A 25,186-nucleotide genomic window follows, 5' to 3' on the forward strand; every position below is an offset into this window, starting at 1 on the left:
CTCTTGAGTTCGAGCCCCTCATTGGGTTCTTTGCTGACAGCTTAGAGCCTGTAGCCTGCTTTGGATTCTGTGTCTCCCTCTCTTTCTACCCCTTCCAGCTCATGCTCTGTTTCTTTCTCCTTCAAATATAAATAAACATCAAAAAAATATTTTAAGCCTACATTCTCCCAATAACAAGTCACTTGCTCGTATTTTTGCCTTGACTTAATAGTTTTTATGTTAATAATAATATGTATTATTAACTATTATTAATTGTTAATAAGGCAGGGCAAAAAATCCTACCAAATGTTTCACCTGTAAGTCATAGCGACTCTAGAGTCACACAAACCTACGTCCCCATTGCTACCTCTCAATAGATGTGTCCTTGTGCAGGTTATTAACTTCACTAACTTCAGTTTACTCATCTTCTCCAAAATGAAGATAATATTTTCTACTTCATAAAGTGAAAATAATTAAATAATGTCAGTGGAATGATATCTAGTACAATCATTGGTTTATAGTAAGGATTCAGTAACTGGTAATTATTATTCATATTCTCTAATGAAAATCTCACCCACATTATTATTTGGTTTATTTGCTTTATTCTCCCGATTTAAGGCCTTCAGCAATTAAATTAAGTTCATAACACCAGGTTTCATAGCGATAGGCCATGCGGATTTGGGCTACATTTGTCTTCCGGATATCGTTTCCCATAGGGCCTTCCTCAAGATAATTGTCGCCCAGGAACTTTGCTTTCTCCTGTAAGAGAAAAGAAAGGAGAATGATTGTTGTCTTTTTATCCTGATATAGACAGTAATTACATCTTCCACAAAGATCCCTTCCATATATTACTTACTGACAAAAGGAAAACATAAACCAGTAAAAGCACTTATCCAGTGCCTCAGTACACATGGTCTGCTGAGAAGTCAAATGTGTTTTATTTTCCTTGCCCAAAGGCATAGCCAGAGAGATAGAAGAATTCTTTCTAATCCCTGGCCATAGTATTTGCGTATGATTTGAGGGATAATTTTTCTACATGTGTTTCCCCAACTATCTTTTCATTACTCAGTTTCCAGATCCTATGCACAGAAGGACAGCCAGCCAAGGACAGGTCTACCTCATGAGAAATTCCACATTGCAGAACACTGTTTCTTGCCACTTCACACATATCGCAGGTACTCAGTTTGAACACTTGGGCAGCAATGGCGTATTCTTCCATTAGGGGCTCCTTAGGTTATTTATTTAAATGAGGCAAAAAAAGAAACAGAAAAAGAGAGAAAGAAAGAAAGAAAGAAAGAAAGGAAGGAAGGAAGGAAGGAAGAAGAAAAGAAGCATATTAAAAAAAATAACAAGCATCCAGCAGAAAAAGTATATTGAAACACCTTGATTTGACTTTGAAATTCTGGATGGAAAACAACAGTCCCTCCAAATATGCCTGTATTGCTCAAGATTCCATATGTGTACCTTGGTAAAGTGGAATTGCATCGGGTCATCTGTCGACAGTGAGATCATTAGTCCCTTCTGGAGGAAATCTAAAAGAGGATTTTTGGCATATTCTAGAAATAAGCTGTTGTTACTTAATGGCGACATGGCGATGGGAATCTGGGCTAAGAAGAACAAATACTGTAACACAGGGCTCTGAAAAGGAAAAGCGAAAAAAATTATTTAAGGATGTTGAAAAAGGGATACAAATGAGAAATGTTATAACTACATGATCTGCAAGTTTTAGCTTTCAAAAGAATGATCATATGTTCTTTCAGTCCCTGAGGACAGACAAATAATCATTTTAAATGTAAATGCTATTTAGAATACATGTATTTGGGATCATCAATTTTCAGTAGCCTTGAATCAAACTAAATGTTTGAGTTTTAGTTGCCTAAGGTACATGGTCTGTCTCGGGAAAAGACTTCACCTTGAAACATTTTTTTATCCCTCATAAGAAAGTTCTGACTCTCACAAAAGGTATTTGAAAACATGCTATAACAAGAAATCTGGCAAAAACTAGTTGAAGATAAGCCAAGCACCTCTGAATTCTCCCTTGTCAGAGTTCTAAAATAGAAGTCAAAAGACCTGCATTAATTCATCTCTGCTGCTAACTGGTTAGGTAATCGTAAGCAGCTCCCTTTACTTGTCTGGCTTCTGTGAAATGAACTGTACTAAATAACCTCAAAAATCTTTTTTTGCTCTACTTTAATTTGATTCCAGTGTTGATAATGACTTGGGAGACAATGATACAGAAAAAATTATTCCTCTAGCTCCAATATAAAAGTTAATATTAGGAAGAGAGCCTCCAACTCACCTTCTTTAGATTCAGGCCATGAGAAATATTATCTGCTGTCATGAATGCTGTCATGAGATGGGTGAGAGCGCCCGCTTCCCCGCAGTGAGGTCGGAACAGGAAAGTATTCATGCCTCGTTCCCTAGGGAAAGGCAACTGCCATAGTTATCACAGGTGGCTGGCTAGGACCCGGCAGCAATTTGGGGCATGGAGTAATTTATAAGAAAATCTGGTAAGAAAAGAATTAACCCTCTGAAAGAGAGTGGGGCATCCAAAGGATTCGGTAAAACTGGCAATTCCAGGTCATGATCTTAATTCTTCCCGAACGTAGCCTTCTGAAAAAAGAGGCAGCAGAGGATATGAGGGTATGGAGGAACGTCAAGATTTGATTACCTTCAGTTTCAACAGGAAATTTACCAAAAGTACCATGTTGTCATTTCTCCTACTCACACTTGAGGGGGGAGATGTTTCCAGAAAACCCCGTTATAATATTCCTCTATTCTTTACCCAGGTATATCAAGAAGGGTGAAGTGTATGGAGTATGATAATAAATTGTGCAGTGATTAGTGAAAATTCCTAAACTTGCAAAGAAAGGAACTGTGAAAGTTGCTGAAGGCTCCAAAACATCCATTCCTGCTACTAAATAAAGAAAGAAACCAAAGAAAAAGACAAGGGAAAGATATTTCTGATTCGGGCCAATTGAAAGTGTCCTAGCAGTGCAGTGCAGTGGCCCTTGACCACCCAAGGCACCAATGTCTGAGCAAAAGAGGTGTGTCAAATAGAATCATCTCCTTCTAGCTCCAGTTCTGTCTACTTACTTTCTCAGGCTGTTGAGAACCGTGATGTTTGCATACATGTAGTAGGCATAGTAAGTGTAAGATGGATTCTTTTCCATGGTCCACTCCTGGGGCTTGGGACTCTTGGAGGAGAACATGTGGCCACTGTGTTTGGACTCATCATCCACACTGTCGAAGCCAGTAATCTGTCCAGAAAAGTAGGCCATGCAATGGGGTCAGTTCGACTACAGGATCCCAGTCCTCAGAAAACCTTTCAGCTCCCAAAGGCAAGGACCAAACGTCAGAGATAAGCACCAAAAATGAATCACAGCTTGTGGCAATACTAGCTCACGCACAGCAGTGAGAAGGCCCAAAGGCTCATGCTTACATGCTTAAGGAAGACACTGAGGTCTGGGTGAGCCTGGGGATTAATGGTGGCCTCAAACACTGGCATGAAAACATTCTCCAGCATCTTTCCGAAGTGTGGGAGGAAGTTCTTCGATCGGAACACATCGCTAAAGGCAAGAATAAAGAGAATTTACGAGGAAAATAGTTTTAGTATTAACAGCCCCTGTGTGAAGGAATCAGAGGGCAAGATGCCATGTTCAGAAAAAGACTTAGTGTGTCCATTCTAGGTCCACTCCGGTACACTCTTTTTGGCTACCCATAAAGAGGGATTCCGTTTAGATGAGGCATAGAGACATAAATTTCTTGCTGGACCAGTTGCCTCAATCTCTTCTACAAAACCTCTGTAGTAAAAATATTAACCTTCACAGCTAAATCCATACAGAAAATGAAGAGTATATATAGGAACTATGTCGCAAAAGATTGGGTGACTTATTTGTGGTATATAAGATGGTGAGCATGATACATTTATCGAGAACACTTCTGGAGCGCCTGGGGTGGCTCACGTTGGTTGATTTCAGCTCAGGTCATGATCCCAGGGTAGTGGGATCGAGCCCCGTGTTGGGCTCCACACTCAGTGCAGAGCCTGCTTAGGATCCTCTCTCTCCCTCTGCCCCTCTCCCCAGCTCTCACATGTGCGCTCTCTCACTCTCTCTGTCTCTCAAAAAAGAAAAACAAAAACAAAACACTTCTGATATGCTTTAGCCAGGGACAATCTAACGAACTAACTCTTATATAGCACTCAGCATATGGCCATCCACTCTTTTAAGTAGCCAGAAATATTAGTTAATTTAACCCTTATAACAACTCAGTATGTTAGCTACCATTATGACCCTATTTTTTAGTTAGTTTATTTTTAAGTAAGCTCTTCACCTAATGTGGGGCTTGAACTCACAACTTGGAGATCAAGAGTCCCATGCTCTACTGACTAAGCCAACCAGATGCCCTCATTGTAAAGATGATGAAACAAAGGCAGAGAGCTCATGAAACTTGCCCAAGGTCACACTGCTAGTAAATAGTAAAACTGGGATTCAAATACAGCCAGTCTAGGTCCAGAGTCCATGCTCTTATCACACCTACTGCCTCTCTGCTTTAATGATATTAGACAGGAAGCCCTACCCCAGTCAAAAAGTTACTTTTTTGGTTCAAGAGACAGGATAAAACTCTTGCATTGACAAGGGTGGGGGGGCAGGGGCGGCATACAGAGGCAGGTGGCCAGAAAATATATAAACACTTAAGTTAGATAGAAGATCAATGATGCTGAGCATCCCCGAGGGTCATGAGTAATCATCAATGGTAATACCATTGATAAATACTCATTGATTGTGGAGGACTTGAACACTTGTAAATGAGACAATTGTCAGATGGTAGTAAAGGTTCTTTCTTTTTTTTAATGTTTATTCATTTTGAGACGGAGAGAGTGCAATGCAAGAGTGGGTGAGCAGGGGAGGGTCAGAGAGAGGGCAGGTAGTTGGAGAATTTCAAGCAGGCTCTGCGCTGTCAGCACAGAGCCTAACGTGGGGCTCGAACTCACAAACCGTGAGATCATGACCTGAGCTGTAATTAAGAGTCAATCACTTAACCAACTGGGCCACGCCGGCATCCCGATAATAAAGGTTCTGATACAAGAAAGCTACATCCCAGTCCAGATAAGCATGGGAAAGAATGACTGGACACAGAGAGAAAGACCAGGAGAAAGGGAAAGTATAGTAAAATGTACATAGTTCTCATCCTAGCTTTCAAATATTCTCAATAAGTTATTTTGTGATCTGCGTGAAGTCCCATGTTTTAAAAAACAAAACCCCAAAACTTGGTTAGAAAACTGTACTGAAATGATCTTCCTAATTCCTGTCTTTGGTCAGGAGTGCTGAACCCAGATTGGACAAAACCAAGCACCCAGGACCCTGTTCTGAGCTCCGCTTTAACAAAGCTTTTTTGTGTCTAGAGGCGCTACATCTTTCTTGTTTGTGCAGAGAAGGTGAGGCAGGCCGGATGAAGTCAGGCTTTCGCGTCTCGGGTGGGAAGGTACATACTAGATCCTGGGGACCTGGATCAGCCAGGTCATGTTGCGGCAGTAGATGCGGTTACGGACGAACCAGGAGGACAGTTTGTGCCACTCATCAGGACTGCGGCCATAGATTGACAGGCGGGGCTCGGCGTGCTGGTACTTTGCCTCCACCAGGTCTGCACCTACCTCCTGCGAAGCCAACAAAGGAGTCCAAAGCCAGGAATTTCCACAAGTCCCTCAGGGGTCTAAATCTGTGGGGTCTAGGGAGAGGAAGTGGGTACCAAGAACAGGGGAAGCGTAAAAGGAGGTCAGAGGGAACCTATTCCAGGTTAAGATCTAAGGAAATCGAGAGATGAGGGGAATGTAGTCAGGAAGAGACTGATAGTGATGGAGTCTAGAGAGTGAAAAAGTCAGAGAAAGGATGTTGAAATATCCAATCCAAGGGGCCTGCAAACGGCACTCAGCTCTTTTTACACCCCCTACTTTCCAAAACGCACATCTCCCAAGTCCACTCTGTCATTCCTGCATGCTAGAGCTCAGGCCATGAGCCTGAAAGAGTCCTTAATCAGTCCCAAATCCACACCCTCAGTTTCTCTAGCCTCGGAATACAAGTCTTTTAAATCAAAACAGTGGACACCTCTGAAGAAATTCTTGCATTCATGTCTGTGGTGCTTCCCCAGGGATAGCACCCTTTCTCCTTCCTTTCCCTCCTTCCTTTCCTTCCCTCTCTTCCTCCTTCCTCTTCTCTTTTCTCCTTCCTTCTTTTCCTCCTTCTCTCCCTCCCCCTCCTCAAGAGCCAAGCCAGGTACCATAGATCTGGTTGGTTCCTCCTCACCTTGATGATAGTGGCAAAATATTCCCCATCAATGTAATTGTCTGTCTTTAAGTAGAGGTCTCGTAGCTCACTTGCTCCTACAGGATTGTATTTGTCATTGAACTTATCAAAACGCTGGAAGGTCTGGCGTCCCTGAATCAGGAAACAGGAACACAAGTATATTATTATCAGAGCTGCTGGGACATGGAGAGCGAGGGAATGGCCACAAGGAACAGGGCCTGGGAACCGGGGGGAAGGGGGTGGGCTCCAAGAAAGGAATCTGGCACAGTTGACAATGAGTGAACCTCAAAATTGTCTGTGGGTGCTTTCAGTCAGCAAGGTCAGCCAACACGGTTAAGAGGGTTCTGAGAAGTGGGAGGTTATAGGAGAATGGCATGTGTGGTTCTGAGTATGAGCATGAAGCTGACATCATCTTTTTCAACCTACAGCGTGAACATCCAGAGAATCAACCGTCAGGTCATAGGGATGCATCTTTAATTTGGCAAAAAGTTCCTTCAGGGTCAGATTTTTCTCCTTGCTGCTGTAGACCACTCTGTCAGCATCGATGTGGTAAGATTTCTTAATAAAGCGCAGCAGGTGCTTTTGGTTCATGCAAGCGGCTGCATGGATATGGGTGTCCACCTGTGTGTACATTCAGAGAAAGAAAACCAACAATCAGCCCTAGTCATGCTGCTCTGTTAGAGGCCATGGTGCCTGCAAACCCCATTGAGGCAAGAGAAAGGAATAAGTAGAGGGATGTGACCTGACATCCGGTGAAGGTGGCCCGGCAGGAAAGAACCAGCAGCACCTTTTTGTACCCTTGCGAGAATGTGAAAGTTTAGGGTGATGCAATTATAATGCCTACTTCTCTTGGATATCTGCCTATCCAATTAACTCTCTACCTTTGATCCACACAAAATTCTCGGGGACCATTCTCCACCCCTGAAATAAACTAGCTGCCACAGCTTTCAGCCCCAAAGGGAGAAAAGATCAAAATCATGTCAAAGCCATGACTGACACAGCGATGGAACTTATGAGTTAGATATTTAAAAAAAAAATTTAATGTTTTATTTCTTTTTGAGAGAGAGGGAGAGGGAGACAGAGTGCGAGCAGGGGAGGGGCAGAGAGAGAGGGGGGAGACACAGAATCTGAAGCAGGCTCTGGGCTCCAAGCTGTCAGCACAGAGCTCGAAGTGGGGCTTGAACTCACAAACCTCGAGATCATGACCCGAGCCAAAGACAGATGTTTAACAGGCTGAGCCACCCAGGCGCCCCTGAGCTAGATATTCTTATGATTATAATTTTATAGCCTGGAGATTTGATAGATGAATTTGCCCAAGGTTATACAGGCAGCTGAGCCAGGATTTGGTCCTGAATCTTTGCTCGTATATTTTCTATCCTCACTTCTTTCAATCGCTCAAATGGTCGGAACACATCTCAGAGGTGTTTCTAAGTTGATTCGTTTTCTACACTTATTAGCGCATCTGATGCCCACCGTCCTCTTGTGAGCTAGACTGAGCAGATATATTTTCCAATTTTACGAATGAGGAAACAAACTCAGAAATATTTAATCATCAACCGCTATATCTCAGAGTCAGGAAGTAGGAGCAAAAGGACTAGAAGAAAGGTCTTCCAAAGCCTGGAATAGCAGTTTTTGAGATTTCGTTCGTTTTTGTTATTTTTGTGGTTCACGATCATTATAATTTTTTGTGGCAAGAATGTGGTAAACCCTTCTGTGTAGAAAACAGTAGAAATGGCATTTTAACTTTCTAGAATAATTCATTTGCTCTCACTAAAAACAGTTTCTTTCTTGTCCCACTCAAGAGCTAACTGGGCTCCCATTTTTGCCCAGCGCTGGCCCCTGAGCAGTGCCCACGTTTACCTTCCTGCAGTTATAAAAATCTCGGTGGGGGTTGTTCTTCAACTCCTTTAACTCATCCATCTCGTTGAGCATCTCATGGACCTGGAACTTGGCAGACAGGAACTTCAGGCGCCGGTGGGTGTAGGTCTTACTGTGGAAAATTAAATCACATAATTCTGAATCATTCAGACACTTAAGGAAAACAGACACAGTTTCAAAACCATCAGGACCCTTATTACCCATAGGAAGCAATTATTGAAACAAACATTTCAGTTTGCAGTTAATCTCACTTGAGAAGTATTGGGCTCCAGGGGCTCAATCTTTTCATCCATGTTGGACAGAATAGTGAGGGAAGACTTGGGAAGGCATTTAACAGCCCCGGGGAGACAGCATTGCTCAAGGCTAAGGGTCCTGGCTTTAGGGATGGCAGATGCAGACTTGAATCTCAGGGAGCTGTGTGACTTTGGGAGATTATTTAACTCATCAGAGTCTCTGCTTACAAAACGGCAATTATAAAACTACCCACCTCGCAGAATGCTTGTGAGGAGATGGGAAATAATGTACCTGAAGGGCTTAACAGTATTTGAACATTGTAAGCACTTGGTAAATACTCATTCTTACTAAGAGCAGTGTTAGTACTCGTGGTGGTAGCATCACTAAACACTCACACAGGTCCTTGGGCAATTAAAGCAAGCAAAAAATTCATATCATCTAAGAAGGTGTCCATATCGAGATAAGGAAGTGGCTTAGGTTCATCTTTGCTGGCTGCTGCTTCATTAGGATAGACATGAACCACACCGTCCTTCATTTTGAGGTGATAACCCAGGTTTTCCGGGAGGTTATCTGTTTGGAAGGGATCTTCTCCGCTCTTCGCAGGAGGGGTAAAGACTTTCTCAATGAAACACAGAGTAATATATCAGGAAATAAGACAAATGACCACATGAAAATAACCAAAATATGAAATGCTGTAAGATCTCATTTGTTTGGAATCCTGTACGTCATAAGTTATAATTATTTACCCAGAGCTAAGCTAAAGCTTATTTTTACGTTATTTTTCTTTCTTTTCTTTTCTTTATTATTATTTTTTTATATTTTTATTTTTGAGAGAGAGAGACACAGAGGGTGAGCAGGGGAGGGGCAGAGAGAGAGGAAGACACAGAATCTGAAGCAGGCTCCAGGCTCTGAGCTGTCAGCACAGAGCCCAATGCGGGGCTCCAACCCTTAAACTGCGAGTTCATGACCTGAGCTGAAGGCGGACGCTTAACCCACTGAGCCACCCAGGCGCTCCTACATTATTTTTCAAAGCTGGCCAAATTAGTAGTTTAAAATAACTATAAGATTTTATCTAGTGTAAGAATGATTTTCAAGTCCTTTAGAAGTACTGTTTACATGATTGATACACTACTTACCAATAATTTTATTTACTAAAGTAGCTTATCAAAGGCTTCCTGTTTAGAACATTTTATTAGCTTATGAGATATTTGCATAGAAATAAAATCAAACTACAGTTGAAAAGTAGAATTTGCATTGTGTCCTTAATAAAACCAACCTCTCTAGAAGTCTTAATTTAGAGTGGTTATTTTCAAAAAACTTTATTTTTTAGAGCAGTTTAAAATATTTTTTAAATGTTTATTTATTCTTGAGAGAGAGAGAGAGAGAGAGAGAGAGAAAGACAGAGCACAAGCGGGGGAGGGGCAGAGAGAGAGGGAGACACAGAATCTGAAACAGGCTCCAGGCTCTGAGCTGTCAGCGCAGGGCCTGACACAGGGCTCAAACCCACAATCTGGGAGATCATGACCTGAGCAGAAGTCAGATGCTTAACCAACTGAGCCACCCAGGTGTCCCTAGAGCAGTTTTAAGTTCATAGCAAAATTGAGCATCAAATACACAGTTCCCATATACTCACTACTACTCCCGCACAGGCACTGCCTTCCCCACTATGCACACCCTCCACCAGAGGGTACATTTGGTGCAACTGATGAACATAACTGACATGTCGTAATCACCCAAAGTCCATACTTTAACTTAGGGTTCACTCTTGGGGTTGTACATTATATAGGTTTGGACAAATGTACAATGACATGTATCCACTCTTAGAGTATCATACAAATGGTCTCACTGCCCTAAAGACCCTTTGTGCTCCGTCTAGACTGGTTTTAATATAAGTGGAAATATAAAATAAAGTCTTACTAGAAGAATTCCAGTTCTTATTGTAATTATAACATACTATCCACCTTCTAAAGCACCTACAAAGGAATGAGAAGGGATTTTGTGGGTAAATGCCCCCTTCTTTCCAGTGCTAACAGTTTCAACCTAACAAAGCCAGGAAGAAATTCTACGTTGTCATGGCCTTTAAAGCGCTTAACCTTCTACTTTCAACAAGTAAGTGCCCAAGGCAGCAGAAAAGTCTCCAGTTTGCCAGTGATGACTCACAACCACAGTGGGAAAAATAATATGGGAAGAAAAAAGTCATGCATTTTCTATTCAAAACTAGGAGACAAGGAACACGAAAGAAGTGAAAACAGTATTTTGCTATGTCGAGTATTAATTTTTTGAATCTTTATACTTGAACATAATAGATAAAGCACAATTTAGAAGAAGCAAAGACAAAACAAATATCTTAATGACAGTATTATAGAAAAGAGGTAAACCGATTTTATGTATCGCCAAACAGGATACATGTTTACTCTGATTTTAATATTAAAAGGAATTATAGAGAAGAAGTTACAGAACTGGAAAGCTTTAATGACATAACAGTTTGCAAGTTCAAAAACTCTTAATATTTGTCTCCCTTGAAATCTCAAACCTAGAAGTATACTCCAGAAGATGTCGAGCAACTGCACAAAGATGTTTCTCTAACGCTGTTCATTGCAACCTTAATGGAAATCAATTTTTAAAAGTCGGAAATCTAAATGCCTAAACATGAGAATTGGTTAAATAAAACATGATACAGTTATACAATAGAAATCTGAGAAGTTCTATAAATCTGATTATTTAAAAACATGTGCTTCACTTCATGTAAGGCAGAAAGTAAAAAGTGAGAGACGGAAATGAAGTACTATGGAAAGTCAAAACATATAGTTTAGTGTTCTCCAGAGGTTAGAGGAAGGAAGGAAACGATAGCATCTGGGCTGCACGTCAAAGGGTGAGGTTGCATCTGGACATATGGACATACAGTGAAAAAAGTGAAGGGCAGTCCAGGCACAGGGAACAGCATGACAACAGTACAGGGGCAGGAAAGTGCTGAACCAAAAGGCAGACAGGAAACACTTCCGACCAGAACAAAGGTGGAGTAGATAAGGTAAGTTTATAAATAGGTTGAGAATCTAGTTAGAAGGCCAGCTGGTGGCAGGCCTTGAATGCCAGGCTAAAGACTGGACTCAATTTGGAAGGTAATGGGAGCGATTAAAGGTTTGTGATAGGAGAGGGATATGTTCAGATCTGTGTTTTAATAACTGGGACCTAAGTGAATCTCACCAACAGACAGTGAGATTAGAATTTAACAGAATGGGGCGCCTGGGTGGCGCAGTCGGTTAAGCGTCCGACTTCAGCCAGGTCATGATCTCACGGTCCGTGAGTTCGAGCCCCGCGTCAGGCTCTGGGCTGATGGCTCAGAGCCTGGAGCCTGTTTCTGATTCTGTGTCTCCCTCTATCTCTGCCCCTCCCCCATTCATGCTCTGTCTCTCTCTGTCCCAAAAAATAAATAAACGTTGAAAAAAAAATTAAAAAAAAAAAAAAGAACTTAACAGAATGGGTCAGAAACTATGATAATAGCCTAGACAAGGTGAAAGATAGACCTAAATTAGGGTTTGGGGAATTGCAAAGAGGGGAGATTTTGAAAGGTATTGTACGGAATTAATTATGTGAATGTGCACGTGGACAGGAGAGAGAATGGAGCCAAAGACGACTATGATATTTTTAGACTGGCTTACTTAGATAGTAGTCCCTCCTTATCCATAGGGGACATGTTCCACCACCCCCAGTGGATGCCTGAAACTGTGGATAGCATTGAACCCTGTACAGACTGTCTTTTCCTATATATACCTATACATACCTATTAATGGGCCACTGGTCTATCAACTTACACGTTTAATTTATAAATTAGGCACAGTAAGAAATTAACAACTACAACTAATAATAAAATAGATCAATAATAACAACATACTGTAATAAAAATTAGGAGGGGCGCCTGGGTGGCTCAGTTGGTTCAGTGTCTGACTTCAGCTTAGGTCATGATCTCATGGTTCACGAGTTCAAGCCCTTGTGCTGACAGCTCAGAGCCTGAAGCCTGCTTTGGATTCTGTGTCTCCCTTTCTCTCTGCCCCTCCCCTGCTCGCACTCTCTCTCTCTCAAAAATAAAAATAAACATTAAAAAAAATTTTTTTTAATTGAACATGGTCTCTCTCAAAATATCTTATTGCCCTAAACTCACCTTTCCTCTTGTGATGATGTGAGATGATAAAATTCCTATGTGACATGAAATGAGGTGAATAAGGTAGGCCTTGTGAGGTAGCAGTAGGCCACTGACCTTTTTTTTTTTTTTTTTTTAAGTAGGCCTCATGCCCAGTGCAGAGCTCAACGTGGGGCTTGAACTCACAACCCTGAGATCAAGAACTGAGCTGAGAGCACCTGGGTGGCTCAGTGTGTTAAGAGTCCAACTTCGGCTCAGGTCACGACCTCACGGTTCATGAGTTCGAGCCCCACATCAGACTCTCTGCTGTCACCACAGATCCTGCTTTAGATCCTCTGTCCCCCACCTGCCCCCCGCTCCTCCCCCACTCTCTCTCTCTCTCAAAGTAAATAAATAAACTTAAAAAAAAAAAGACATGAGCTGAGATCAAGAACTGGATGCTTAACCGACTAAGCCACCTGGACTCCTCAGGCCACTGCTGACCTTCTGACAATAAATCAGGAGGACCATCTATGTATGGACCTCGGTTGACTGCAGGCAACTGAAACTGAAGAAAGCCAAATCACGGAATGGTGGTGGGGGGAGACTACTGTAATTTAGGGACATACTTAATATTGAGTAGTTAAACCAAAAGATCTATTTCATATGCTGCATAAGAAAATTACTTCTGACGTACCTGGGTAGAAGCTCTCGTTTGCTACCCAAGCCTCACCATCGATGTTCCGCAAGTACTTGGAAGGGGTTTTAGGGAATCTCTGAAATGACTTCTGCATGTACTTCTCCCGTATGCACAGTGCCCTGTACAGACCTTTGCAAACCATTTCAAAGTCTTCAACTGTCACCTGCCAAGAAAGTGTTAGAGCATCAGAGTCACTCCTGTGAAAATCCAAGAAGTGGATTGTCTTGGGTATGCCCCTGCTCTCTCCTGGGTGTTGTAGCCCGTGCTGAGCCCACCTGCCCATGTGGCTGCTCCCTTACGTGACTTGGGCCCTGGGTCTTCCTCCAGGAGCAGGTCCTGAAGTTTCTTGCCCTCTTTCATTTCTACTAAAACTCACCTGGTCTACAAGTCTTTCCTGACAGTCTTGTGTTTGTTTGGTGTTTGCTAGAAAGCAGTGATTATCTAGTGAGTGTGATTAAAAGAACCCATTCTAACATGGAAAATACCTTCTTCCTTCCAGGTTTTACATACGGGCTTCTGAAGACGGTATCTCAACTGAAAGACCATGTGACTCTGATTTGAGAATTCAAACCACTTTCTGGTCAGTGGGGGAAATATGTGGGGATGAATAAGGTGTCACACATCCCTCAAACCCTATCATGCATGCCCTGCCTTCTGTCGTTATGGATGGATCAGAACATCATCTTATGATAAGTTATCATTCCTTTGGATGGTTTTAAAGAGAACTTAATCTGTGGCTAAAAATGGAGAGATTCTAGAATAAAATTTTCTCAGAACTGCCGGAAATTTCCTAAGCTGGTCTGTCTCCCATGCCCCATCCCTGACTCCGGGCTAGGGACGGCATGCCCAAAGAGTTATAACTTGAAATCACTGAATGATCGTCATCAAAGCCCAAAGATTTTCTGGGACCAATGTAAGCTTGTTCCGAATGTTTGAGGCCCGGATGTTGATCCTAACCAGTTGAACTCTTTTTAAAGGCTCGCTGACCTTGGCTGAGAGATTCTGGCACAGGTGCTGGAACTAGAGGTCTGCTTCTAATGGCATGCTTGTTCCTTTGCCACCTAATGGGCCACCGGTTTATCTTCTCCAGGATAAGAGCTGGATCTTATTCACCGTGGTGTCCTCAGCATTTGGCACACAATGCATAGCACACAGTAGGTGCTCAATAAGAATTGATTACATGGAGTCAACTGATTATCAGGGATTGATGGCCTTGGAAACTTAGTCCTGATCCCCCTTACCTCTCTGTTCAGTTACAAGGTGAGAATGGATGGGGGCACAGAATACAACCAGCTGATTATTGCTCAGCAGCTCAGCCACATTCAGCCAACATGCTTGGTTCTTCAAAGACTCCATGCCATGGTTTCAGGTGCCCTCCAGCTTTCAGAGGAGAAACAGCTACTCCCTGACTTCTGTGAACCTTTTCCTTCCTCCCATCCTCTTTCTTTTCGTTTGTGTTTGTTTCTACCAAGCACAAGCAGTATCAACTTTGCCTCTTAGTTTTTATGTTTTTTTGAACTCCTGCGTTCTCCAAACGGCAGCTCTATTGAACATCTCCTTTCAGTCATTTATAATCTAAAATGCCTGCCATTTGCAGTCATGTCATCACACAGAAAGTGAATAAACAAGAATTGTGTTTGTTTCCTTGCTCTGTCCCTTTTTAAATATCTTGGGACTGACCCTAAGTGGGTCAGTTACATGAGAAGGGGGCTTAGGATTGGTCATTAAAACTATATTTGGAGCATAGACTGATAGCTACACATCAGTTTCACCAATATGATGCTGATTCTGCAAGTTCATGTGACAGAGATTTATTAATTGCCCAACTGTCCTGGACAGGACAGGAAGGTCAAGTTGTTTGTGACAGGAGTTTACTATCCCTGTGGCATAACTAGAGTCTATTCCAGGCAATAATCTACCGTGTAAGCATCTACAATGAAATTGGAGATGACCGTTGGTCAAAAAAAAAAACAATAGCCCCGTTAGAATCTTCTAGGCTCTCTCTCATCTTTCTTCTTTTCTCTGGTCTCTCCACTCTTCTTTTCTCATCTCCCTCTCTTTCTTCCAAGCTGTTTTCTTGGATTGGTTTATGCTACCTGAAGTCCTTGTCTCTATTCTAGGGCTGCCCGGGATCCATCTTTTCCCAAGAGCCCCCTGTGCCTCCTCGAGGCTCCCTGTCTTGTCTTGCGATATCCTCAGTGAGATTAGCCCACCAGGTGCTCTCTTGTTTCTTGTGCCAAAATTTGTCTAGTGTATTCTGTAACACACACACTGCATTCCACTACATACTGTCCATGTGCAAGCAAATGGAATAGAGAAGGATAGATCATGTGGGATGATAAAACAAAATAGAAATATAAGTCATGGCAAATCAGTATTGAAATGCAATAATGAAGTACAGCAAAGGACAAGTGAAGTAACACCTTCCTCAGAAGGAAAGGCAAGAAGGTAAGGAAGCTGAAACAATCAAGCTGTGTCTTCCCAGCAGCGACATTTGAGGGGAAAAAGAGCAACTCACCCCTGAGGCATAATCGCCAGTGATCTGCACTCTCTGAAAATCAGGCACGGTCTGGTAGGTTGGAGATGAAGAAATGTATTCGTCGATATGGGACAGTTTAGTGGAAGATGCTTCACTTTGTGGAATGGACAAATTAACAGTCTTCCGTCCATGGAAACGCTTTTTTCTGGGTTTGAAACACAAAAATAAAAGAACTTAACTTGGTCCTCATTGGGACTCATTGGGAGTTGCGTTGTGATAGATTGGTGTTTCACTATCCAATTTCATTTTGAGGACAAAAAGTGCAAATTAAAATGTCAGCTGTCTGTCAGAAACAGGATCCAACCATATGGGAAGAGGTATCACATGACTGTATTCCCTTCTTCCCGGTATCCTTTTGGAGGGTTGGCCTTTGGGAACATACAAGAAGGCTTTCAGCATGACCTTATTCTTCACGGGCAGTCCACTCCTAGCAGATGGGCAGTCTGGGAACCACAACAAGCACAGGCTATGTCAGTTATTACCTGTGTTGTTTTCTGCTTGTTCTGAAACTCTGTGAGCTTCTGTTGCCCCCTATGAAAAAAAATAGTGTAATAATGCCTACCTTAAAGAAATTCTGTGAGATTTAGTGTACGGAGTTTATAAGTTGCTTAGTCAATATTACTTCCTTAGATCAACAAGTATTTATTGAGTTTCTGCTTTGACCCAAGACTTACGTTAGGTCCTATGGGGCATGCTGAACAAGGGGGATCACTGTTCTTTCCTTAAAGACAAAATAAAGAGGATGGCCAGGGCAGGAAGGCAGAAATGGAGTGTTGTATCCCTGGGGCCTGGAGGAGGTCAGACTGGCCTGAGGGCTATATTCATATCAGATAGCACAATGCGAAGGTTGGCTAAAAATGAACTCTGAAGATGAGGCTCTTGAGTTCTGGTTTCCGTACCCATTCTGTGTAAGTTGAGTGTGTGCCCAGCAGCCATCAGCCTACCTTGGTTTGGAACAATTGCACAGGAGCTCATGTCCTCTTGCTTGGGCAGATAGGGAGGCTTCAACTAAAGGAAGATGTGCATGAGCACAGGATGTCTACTCTTCTCTTCTTTTTAGTCATTGCTAACCTTGCCCTAGCTTACACAGTGCGGGGGTGGGGGGTATAGGTGAAAGGGAAGAATTTTTAGCTCTGGCAGAGTTCTTCCTCCAAGTTGAACCATCATTCAGACAGACTGAACCAGTTGCCCTGACAATTCTCCTTCCTGTGTCCCAATGTCCCAACATTCCCTTACACCACTTACCTCCTGCCTTCTGTGGAGGTGGACATGGCCTCCAGGTGGAATATGTGTGCTCGCATCTCATGATGAGAAATTGGACAGATTTCATCCACATCAAAGGGGGAAATCTCCTGACGGCCTCCCTCATCTTTGACTTCAGAGGCAAATACTTTTTCAGCCAAGCTACGTATTTCATCATCAATTTCTAAAAGAGGTTTTCATGGATTAGTATTCAAGCCCTTTCTCAGAAGTCATCAGAGAGTTCCTGCTATGTGTGAGGCACAGTGCTAAGGACTGCCCTGGGTGCCTGGCTCCCCTATACTCTAACCAGTGCCCCAGAAGCATGTCAAAGCTCAGTGCCGCTCTACTGTCTCTTTAGAGGTTTCTGTGTGGGTAGCTTGGAAATCCATTCTCAGAAACACAGGTCAGATTCTTGCAGCACATTTCAGGAGGTCCTAAAGGTGGGATTGGTCTCTTGCAAGATTAGCACTTAATGTAAGATCACCTGTTTCTGGCAGGGCTAAGTCTGATTTCATAGTAACCATGCAGCATAATCTTTCTCATTAGACTGGTGGAGTTTTTCCGATGGCTGTGAAGGTGTGAATAGGATTGTTGGTCTTTGGAGCTTTTCTTTCTAGAAAGATTGTAGTGATCTAGGTAGTTTTGAGAAATAAACGTGTACTTTGGGCCTTTCTTCCTCATAGGACAGATACTGTGTTTCTCTCATACATTATTTCAAATCCTGACAACTTGATGATATGCTGGTATGTGGGAGAAGGGGGCCATTGAAAGTTACTACCCAGTGTTGGGAGTCCCACTTCTTGTGGACATGTGGCTTTTCATAACGAATGGCCCTTGGAAAGCCAATTTTACTTTTACATGCCTTAATATTCCCATCCTTTGTTTTTAAGTTTATTTTAAGTAACCTCTACACCCAACGTGGGGCTTAAACTCACAGCCCCAAGATCAAGAGTCACATACTCTTCCTACTGAGGCACCCTTAATATTCCCATTCTTAGAATGGGTGGAGGGGTGACGTTTAGTTTGGCAATGAATAACCCCAAATCTCTCCGGATGTAAGGGAACTAATTTCATCATACAGCGTAGTAATGGCCATCAAGTATCTGCTCTTCTGTTAAGTTCCACTGCATTTTCCACATACCCAATTGTTTCATCTGAATAGTCATTACTTCTAATACTTCTAAAATCTCTTCATATTTCCAGAAAAGAGCAGGTAGCAAATAATGAGAATGGCAAAGAGTTAGCTATTTGGAGCAACAGAAGACAGAACACTCTTCAAATGATGACAGAGCAAACTGCGTGCAAAGAGAAAGATCCCCTCATTGCCGCCCCATCAGTGTCCTTACAGATCTCCAAAATGCCACATTTTCGATTTTGACTTGAGTAAGTTCATGTGTTCAAATCCTTGTTCTGCACTTACCGACACCTCCACCTTCCTCTGTCTTAGTTTCCTCATCTGTAAAGTGGGAATACTAGTACCTACCAAACCTCACTCATGAGGCTGTTGTGGTAATAATGTACAGGGAAATACTTTACAGACAACAAAGCACCAGATCAAACTGAATGATGCAATTTGGTAGCATTGGTCAGACAGATATCTGGTATTTGGGGTTAGTTTGGGGCTATTAAGAAAATGATAAATGATATGACTTAGTATAGGCTGAAGCGTACATTGGAAATGATAGTAATTAAATCATAACTTCATCACCACTGTTAGGTCAGCCTATTTTCAAAACCTGGCTTATCACAAAAGGATAACAGAAACCCACTGTATTGCTGAACTTCATGCATCTGTCTGCCTCATTAAACTCAAGCACTTCCTGAAACTGAAGACCGTCTTTGGATGCTATGGAGTAGTTCTTTGACAAGTACCACACTCCACAAAGGACCAAATGGGACTCTAAATAGATATGTTTGATGGCCTGAGAATGCCTCCCCACCCCACTACCAACTGATCCCCAGAGATTATTGTCATTCCTCCAGGAATGCAAGCAAGCACATGCACCTCAAGGATGAATGGCAAGCAGAAGTTAGAAGAGGCTTCATGCACCATGAAACGCAAATGAAAAGGGGCTAGTTGGTTATGATGATGATGAGGACAAGGATGCAACTGGCTTGTCATGATGGGTCTGTGACAATGCTGCCAGAGGCCTCAGGAAGGACGGCATGGAAATGGATGCTCAGAAACCAAATCCTACTTGCTTGAGATCTGGCTTGTCCAGAACAAACAGTCATTACCTAGGACTGCACATATCCATTTGTTTCATAGTTTTAAATGTTATTGTTTTTACTGAGTTCCATCTCCCTAAGCCACTAGAGATGATTGAAAAGTTAGAAACTCTACTCTAAGATGTGGTTTGCATGATGCCCCCAAATTACATGGTTGATATTTCCTTCCACTGAATCAACCAGTTGTTTTGACTTCATGCAACCACAGCTGAAATTTGACTCCTCATTCAAGAGCTCTGCCTTTCAAAAATATTTCAGGGAGTGGCGATGATTGTGGGAAAGAAAGAGTGAAACTGGTATTTCAAAAGATGAGTGGATAAGATTTGGTGACAGTTCTGAATTCAGGGAGTAGAGGGGAGATGAGTCCCTTGTGTTTGTATAGCTGATTGTTGGGTTCTTTTTTCAGCATATTACATTTGAGATAATGGAGCACCTGAGTGGAAATGTCTGGACGACAGGACATCTTCATTTACATGTGGAGTAGACACGAGAATAGAAACAAGTGGTAAAAAGATGAAGCAGAGTGAACACTGAACTAGGAGTGAGGAAAAGTGTCTGTGACAGCCGGGTGGCCTTGGGGAAACCACATAATCACAAGGAGCCTCAGTGTTCATCATCATAACAAGAGAATGCTAATAATAATAATGTCAACTTCAGAGCATTGCCATAAAGGTTAAACAAGAAATCCTTTAAAAATGACACAGGGCTATATAGAAGTTGGGGATTATTACTATTAACATGGGAAGTGCAAGGCTCTTGAGAAGGGGAATGTCATGCTGGCTTCTTCACTCAACGTTGAGACCCAGAAGAGCATGCTTATTTCCCAGCAGTGCTTTATTGATGGGTAGAAAAGACAGGTCGTAGGTGTTTCATCTGCCACATCTCATCCCCTCTATGCTTCTCCGAGGGAGACCTACTTACTATCAGTCAGCCTAAGGACAAGTCTAATTTGAAACATAACTTAAGGTTCCAGTTTTATCTGAAGTGAGATTTTATTTGACCCGGTCACAGAAATTTACCATGAAATGTTTTGCTTTGGAGTTGAGGATTTCCTAAGGCAAGACTCAATAGGCCCCGCTGGCTAACCTATATCTAAAGAATACTATTTTATTTTAAAACATCAGATGAACGCCCCTCTGATGTTCTGTTTAAAAAATGGATTTGGTTGGTTTTTTTTTTTGGGGGGGGGGGGGGGAGTCCAGAAAATCCATGAGTTCATTTGCTATGCTATGGGATATCTATGGTTATTATTAATCTTTGTTGGCTTTCAATGGTATCATTTAATAAACACTGCTGGAAAATACTCATGTTTCTGAATTAATGAGTAGTACTATTTTTCATTGATACTTTGGCAAATGGCAGGAAAAATTGTCCAAAATACTCACGTTTTTCTTTAGCTGTTTGAAGTAAAATAAAACAAGATAAAATATATAAACAACTTTCAGAAATCATAGTAGCTGTTAATCTGTGCTTTGGGGTAGAAATGTGTAGATTGGTACAAGAAATGGGGGAGGTGGAATGTGTTATTACAGCTCATTCTTCCATTTACCTACAATTTGCTGTCATCAAAAAACTCTGGGAATGTGGTCATTACACACCCCTTTCTTTTCTTTCCCTTTCTAATATGGCTCCTTAAATTTATGTTTATAAGTGTAAAGAGGTACGCTTTGTAAAATGTGATGTTAAAGACATCTGCTCTAGAGAAATGGAAACTCTCATACGATGCTGGTTTCAGCCAAACTGAAGGAGCTCATTTGGTAAGCAATTTAGCAACACCTACCGAACAGCCATTTCTGACAATCTACCCTACTGATTTCCATTCTTAAAAATGGCAAAAACTTTATGTACAAATACTGTTGTCAGAATACAATTTTACTTACCCAACTGTAAAGAACCTAAGGGATTAGTTAAGAAGATTTGAATATTACCCAGCCATTTAAAATGATGTTTAGGAAGAGTTTAGAATACCATGATAAACGATTAAGTCATAATGTTAAGGGAAAAAAAAAAAGACAGGCTATAAAGTGACATGTATTATATAATCACAGCTATGTTTTTTTACAAATTCCTTAAAGTTGCATAGAAAATAGATTGAAAAGAAAAACACTAACATGTGAAAAGTGGTATCTTTGGATGATGGGACTGTGGTTGTTTTTTTCTTAGTACTGCTCTCCTAAATTTCTCGTGTTCTCTAAATGAGTGTTATTACTTTTATGTTCAGTGGAATTTCTCTTTCTCGTTTCACAGGAGATATGTATTTCCTTCCTAATGAAAAAGACTTAGTATGATTCTAAAAATCATTATGTGTACAAACCTGGATCGTGAGCCATCAAAATACACAGATTGGGTTAACATTTCCATCATGCTTGTGATTTTCAACTAACACTATAGCTAGAGACGTTATATAGGACGCTGCTGTGAACTCTAACAGGCACAGGCTTTGTTTAGACTAGCAGAGTAGATTTTAAATATCTTCCACCGTTTTCTCCTGGGATCATCAAAGATGCTACCACATGATACAGTTTTAGAAAATTATCTCCCTTCCAAAACTAAGAAGAAGAAAAAATCCTTGAAAATCTTGTCTTGCTTCTTCCTGAAAAGTATAATTAAGTGGTACTCTGAACCCTAAATAAAGGATTGTCAAAGCTGACATGATATACTCAAAGGAATGGCTGCATTTAAAAGAATTGAGCTCTCAAAACACTTTTGCACACCTACCTGGAAGTTTCAACAGAGGCATTTTGCCGGGGTCCTTGATTCTAGGATAGCACAGTAGAAAGGAGGAGAGAGGAGGCTGTGGGGATGACTGCCTGACACTATAAAATACCCTGACATTCATTTTATGATTTTGCTTTGCATCTGTAATCTGACCCTTCTCTGCTAAAAAGAGAGAGATGAGTTTTAGACCTATTTATAGCTTTAGGCAATTGACAGAGAAAAACAGGTGAAGCCTTCAGTCTTTACCCTGGGATTTCAGAAAAGATATGTGCTAGGTCAGGAATTGCATTTCAGTACTTTCTAAATCTTCCTATGCATCGGATTCTCCTCAGGTGTAGTTTTCTTACATGATTTCACCAGTGATGATTATTTTTCACCCCGGTGAAATACAGCAAAGTCTTATAGGCTCTGGATGTCAAAGTCCTCAGGATTTCAGTCATGAGAACAGCTTGCTGAGTTTGATGTATATGCTGGTGTATTCATCAAGTTCTCTCCACACACACACACACACACACACACAGGCACACACATGTGTGTGCACATGCACACACCCACACTTTCATTAGAAATGTGCTATATTTCTGACTTCACTCATATGAGGACTTTAAGATACAAAACAGATGAACGTAAGGTAAGGGAAGCAAAAATAATATAAAAACAGAGATGGGGACAAAACAGAAAAGACTCTTAAATATGGAGAACAAACAGAGGGTTGCTGGAGGGATTGTTGGAGGGGGATGGGCTAAATGGATAAGGGACATTAAGGGATCTACTCCTGAAATCATTGTTGCACTATATGCTAACTAACTTAGATGTAAATTAAAAAAATAAATTAAATACAAATTTTAAAAATAAGTAAAAAAAAAAAAAAGAAGAAATGGGCTATGTTTAACAGAAATCCCCTTGACAGAATTTATTTAATGAATTAGGTAGTAAACTTACTTCAAATCTTAGAGAAACTAAACTTCCATCTTGAGTGCTCATTTACCCCTCCTTTGTATATTGTTATAAAAAGAATGATATCTTCCTTTTATATAACATTTTATAGTATATAAAGCATTTTTCAGACATTATCTTTTGGATCCTAATTATAATCCTATAAGTACTTTATCCCTGCTTCCCAAATGAGAAAACTGAGGCTCTGAAAAGTGAAGTATCCTGCCCGAAGGCTTTCTACTCATAAATGGCAAAGCTAAGGCCCTCTGGACCAAAATCTTAGGATCTTTCGACAATAACAGAGAGTCTTTGCTGTGGCTAATTATGTGATAATTACTGTTAGGTAAAGAAAGTATTTCTGAGATTCAGCAGAGTTTATCAGTTGTAACAGTTTATATTAAAGACAGTAGCACAAGTTGGAGCTTCAGATTACAACAGAATTATGGATGTAGACTGAATAATCTTTTCACTATTAACTGTTTCCTATGGAAAATTGGAACAAGCCTTTTTGTTGGCAAAACTGAATAGTTTGCTGCCTACGTTTTTGGCGATCGCCTCCTTTTCATCAGCAACATGAAAACACATTTACAATGGTGTTACTGAACCAAAACATTTGTTCATTGCTTTCCAACTTTTTTGGTGATATTTCCACCTGGGCTTCCCAGGGGTATCTACAAATTGATATATCCAAACTAAACATTTCCTTCCCCAATCTTCCTTCCTCTTTAGCGATCCTTATCTTTATATGTTATCCTTCAATTTTCCCCTTCCATTTGTGGCAGATACCCTAGCTATCTACTCAAAAGTCATTTTCCCTTTTTTTTTCTTATTAATAAAGCCCTTTTTAGTTTGGGCACTAACGTACTCAGCCAAAATCAACTGTGTTTGCTAAACCTCCAAGCAGCTAGACGTGGCCATGAAGTACAGTCTGACCAATGGGATATAAACAGAATTGCTGGGTGCCATGGCATACGTTCTGCTTTTTTGCCAGTCTTCTTCTTCCTCTCTGGAATAAAATATATATATATATCTGGGTGAGTGCAAATCAACCATTGTTGTAACACAAGTGATGAGCAGGACAAAAGCCACATGTGAAGAAATACCTGAGCAGAAGAAAAGAGCCAGGGTCCCTGAAGATATCCTCAAGTCGCCATATTAGCCCTGGACTGCCCCCCTGCAGGCTTTCTAAAACAGATGACCCCCAAACAGCGCTGGAGTTAGGGTTACTGACATCCTTCTCGCTGCCCCCTCGTATGGTCGAAAATCCGCATGTAACATTTGACTCCCCCCAAACTTAACTACTAATAGCCTACTACAGACCAGAAGCCTTACTGATGACATAAACAGTTGATTAACACATATTTTGCATTTTATATATTGTATACTGTATTTTTATAATAGAGTAAGCTAAAGAAGAGAAAACCAGGGGCGCCTGGGTGGCGCAGTCGGTTAAGCATCCGGCTTCAGCCAGGTCACGATCTCACGGTTTGTGAGTTCGAGCCCCGCGTCAGGCTCTGGGCTGATGGCTCAGAGCCTGGAGCCTGTTTCCGATTCTATGTCTCCCTCTCTCTGCCCCTCCGCTGTTCATGCTCTGTCTCTCTCTGTCCCCAAAATAAATAAATAAACGTTGAAAAAAAAAAATTTAAAAAAAAAAAAAAAGAAGAGAAAACCATAAGGAAAATACATTTATACTACAGTATTTACAAAAAAAAAATCTGTGTATAAGTGGCAGTTTTAATCCATGTTGTTCAAGGCTTACCTGTATATAAGAAAAATAAATTTGTTTTAGAAATTGATTACTCAGGTTTTTTGGTTATTAGCAGCTAATGTAATTTTCATAAATCATTAGTCACCTCAAATTCAGATGATTGCAATAGATTCTTAATTATTTTTGCTGCCTCCAAATCATATTGCAAAATACTTCCCGATGAAATCTTTTTAAAACATCACTTTGAGGGGCTCCTGGGTGGCTCAGTTGGTTAGTTGTCTGACTCTTGACTTTGACTCAGGTCATGATCTCATGGTTCGTGAGATAGGGCCCCAAGTCAGGGTCTATGCTGACAGCAAGGGTCCTACTTGGGATTCTCCCTTTTTGCCCCTCCTCCGCTCACATGCATCCATGCACTCTCTCTTGTTCCCTCTCAAAAATAAATAAACAAATAAAACACCACTATATTCTCCATTTTTTTTAATGTTTATTTTTGAGAGAGAGAACATGTGTGCACGTGCGCTCTAGTTGGGGAGGGGCAGAGAGAAGGAGATAGGATCCAAAGCCAGCTCTGCACTGACAGCACAGAGCCCAATGCAGGGCT

At 41.3% G+C, this 25,186-nt stretch overlaps 1 protein-coding gene across 4 annotated transcripts; it reads right to left on the reverse strand.

Moving 5' to 3' along the window:
• Nucleotides 1–554: 554 nt before the first annotated feature.
• On the reverse strand, nucleotides 555–22,060 carry AMPD1 (adenosine monophosphate deaminase 1). Of its 4 annotated transcripts, none has more exons than XM_040471385.1 (16): nucleotides 21,939–22,060; nucleotides 20,606–20,617; nucleotides 16,995–17,175; nucleotides 15,729–15,894; nucleotides 13,208–13,373; nucleotides 8,789–9,008; nucleotides 8,142–8,271; nucleotides 6,708–6,902; nucleotides 6,282–6,413; nucleotides 5,472–5,635; nucleotides 3,422–3,548; nucleotides 3,076–3,239; nucleotides 2,279–2,399; nucleotides 1,444–1,617; nucleotides 1,097–1,207; nucleotides 555–738 (listed from the first exon to the last, which is right to left on the reverse strand). In XM_040471385.1, exons 1-16 carry the CDS (start codon nucleotides 22,057–22,059, stop codon nucleotides 580–582), a joined length of 2,343 nt encoding a protein of 780 aa, XP_040327319.1. In that variant the 5' UTR covers nucleotide 22,060; the 3' UTR covers nucleotides 555–579. The 4 variants fall into 4 exon arrangements, with proteins under 4 accessions (XP_040327319.1, XP_040327321.1, XP_040327320.1 ...); XM_040471387.1 differs by having other exon boundaries at nucleotides 16,991–17,175; XM_040471386.1 differs by lacking the exon at nucleotides 20,606–20,617 and having other exon boundaries at nucleotides 21,939–22,026.
• Between the last annotated feature and the right edge of the window lie 3,126 nt (nucleotides 22,061–25,186).

Source organism: Herpailurus yagouaroundi, unplaced genomic scaffold (genome assembly GCF_014898765.1).
Source record: "Herpailurus yagouaroundi ecotype Mexico unplaced genomic scaffold, PumYag 77, whole genome shotgun sequence".
In the NCBI taxonomy this organism is placed as follows: Eukaryota; Metazoa; Chordata; class Mammalia; order Carnivora; family Felidae; genus Herpailurus; species Herpailurus yagouaroundi.

Excerpts from the sequence above, each read along its gene's own strand:
- AMPD1 (XM_040471385.1), bottom strand. The coding sequence starts at position 22,059 with ATGAATGTCAGGGTATTTTATAGTGTCAGGCAGTCATCCCCACAGCCT. Across the intron at positions 15,895-16,994 it reads ACCTCCACAGAAGGCAGGAG|AAAAAAGCGTTTCCATGGAC; the intron begins GTAAGTGGTGTA and ends TTTCAAACCCAG. Across the intron at positions 6,903-8,141 it reads ATTTTTATAACTGCAGGAAG|GTGGACACCCATATCCATGC; the intron begins GTAAACGTGGGC and ends ATGTACACACAG.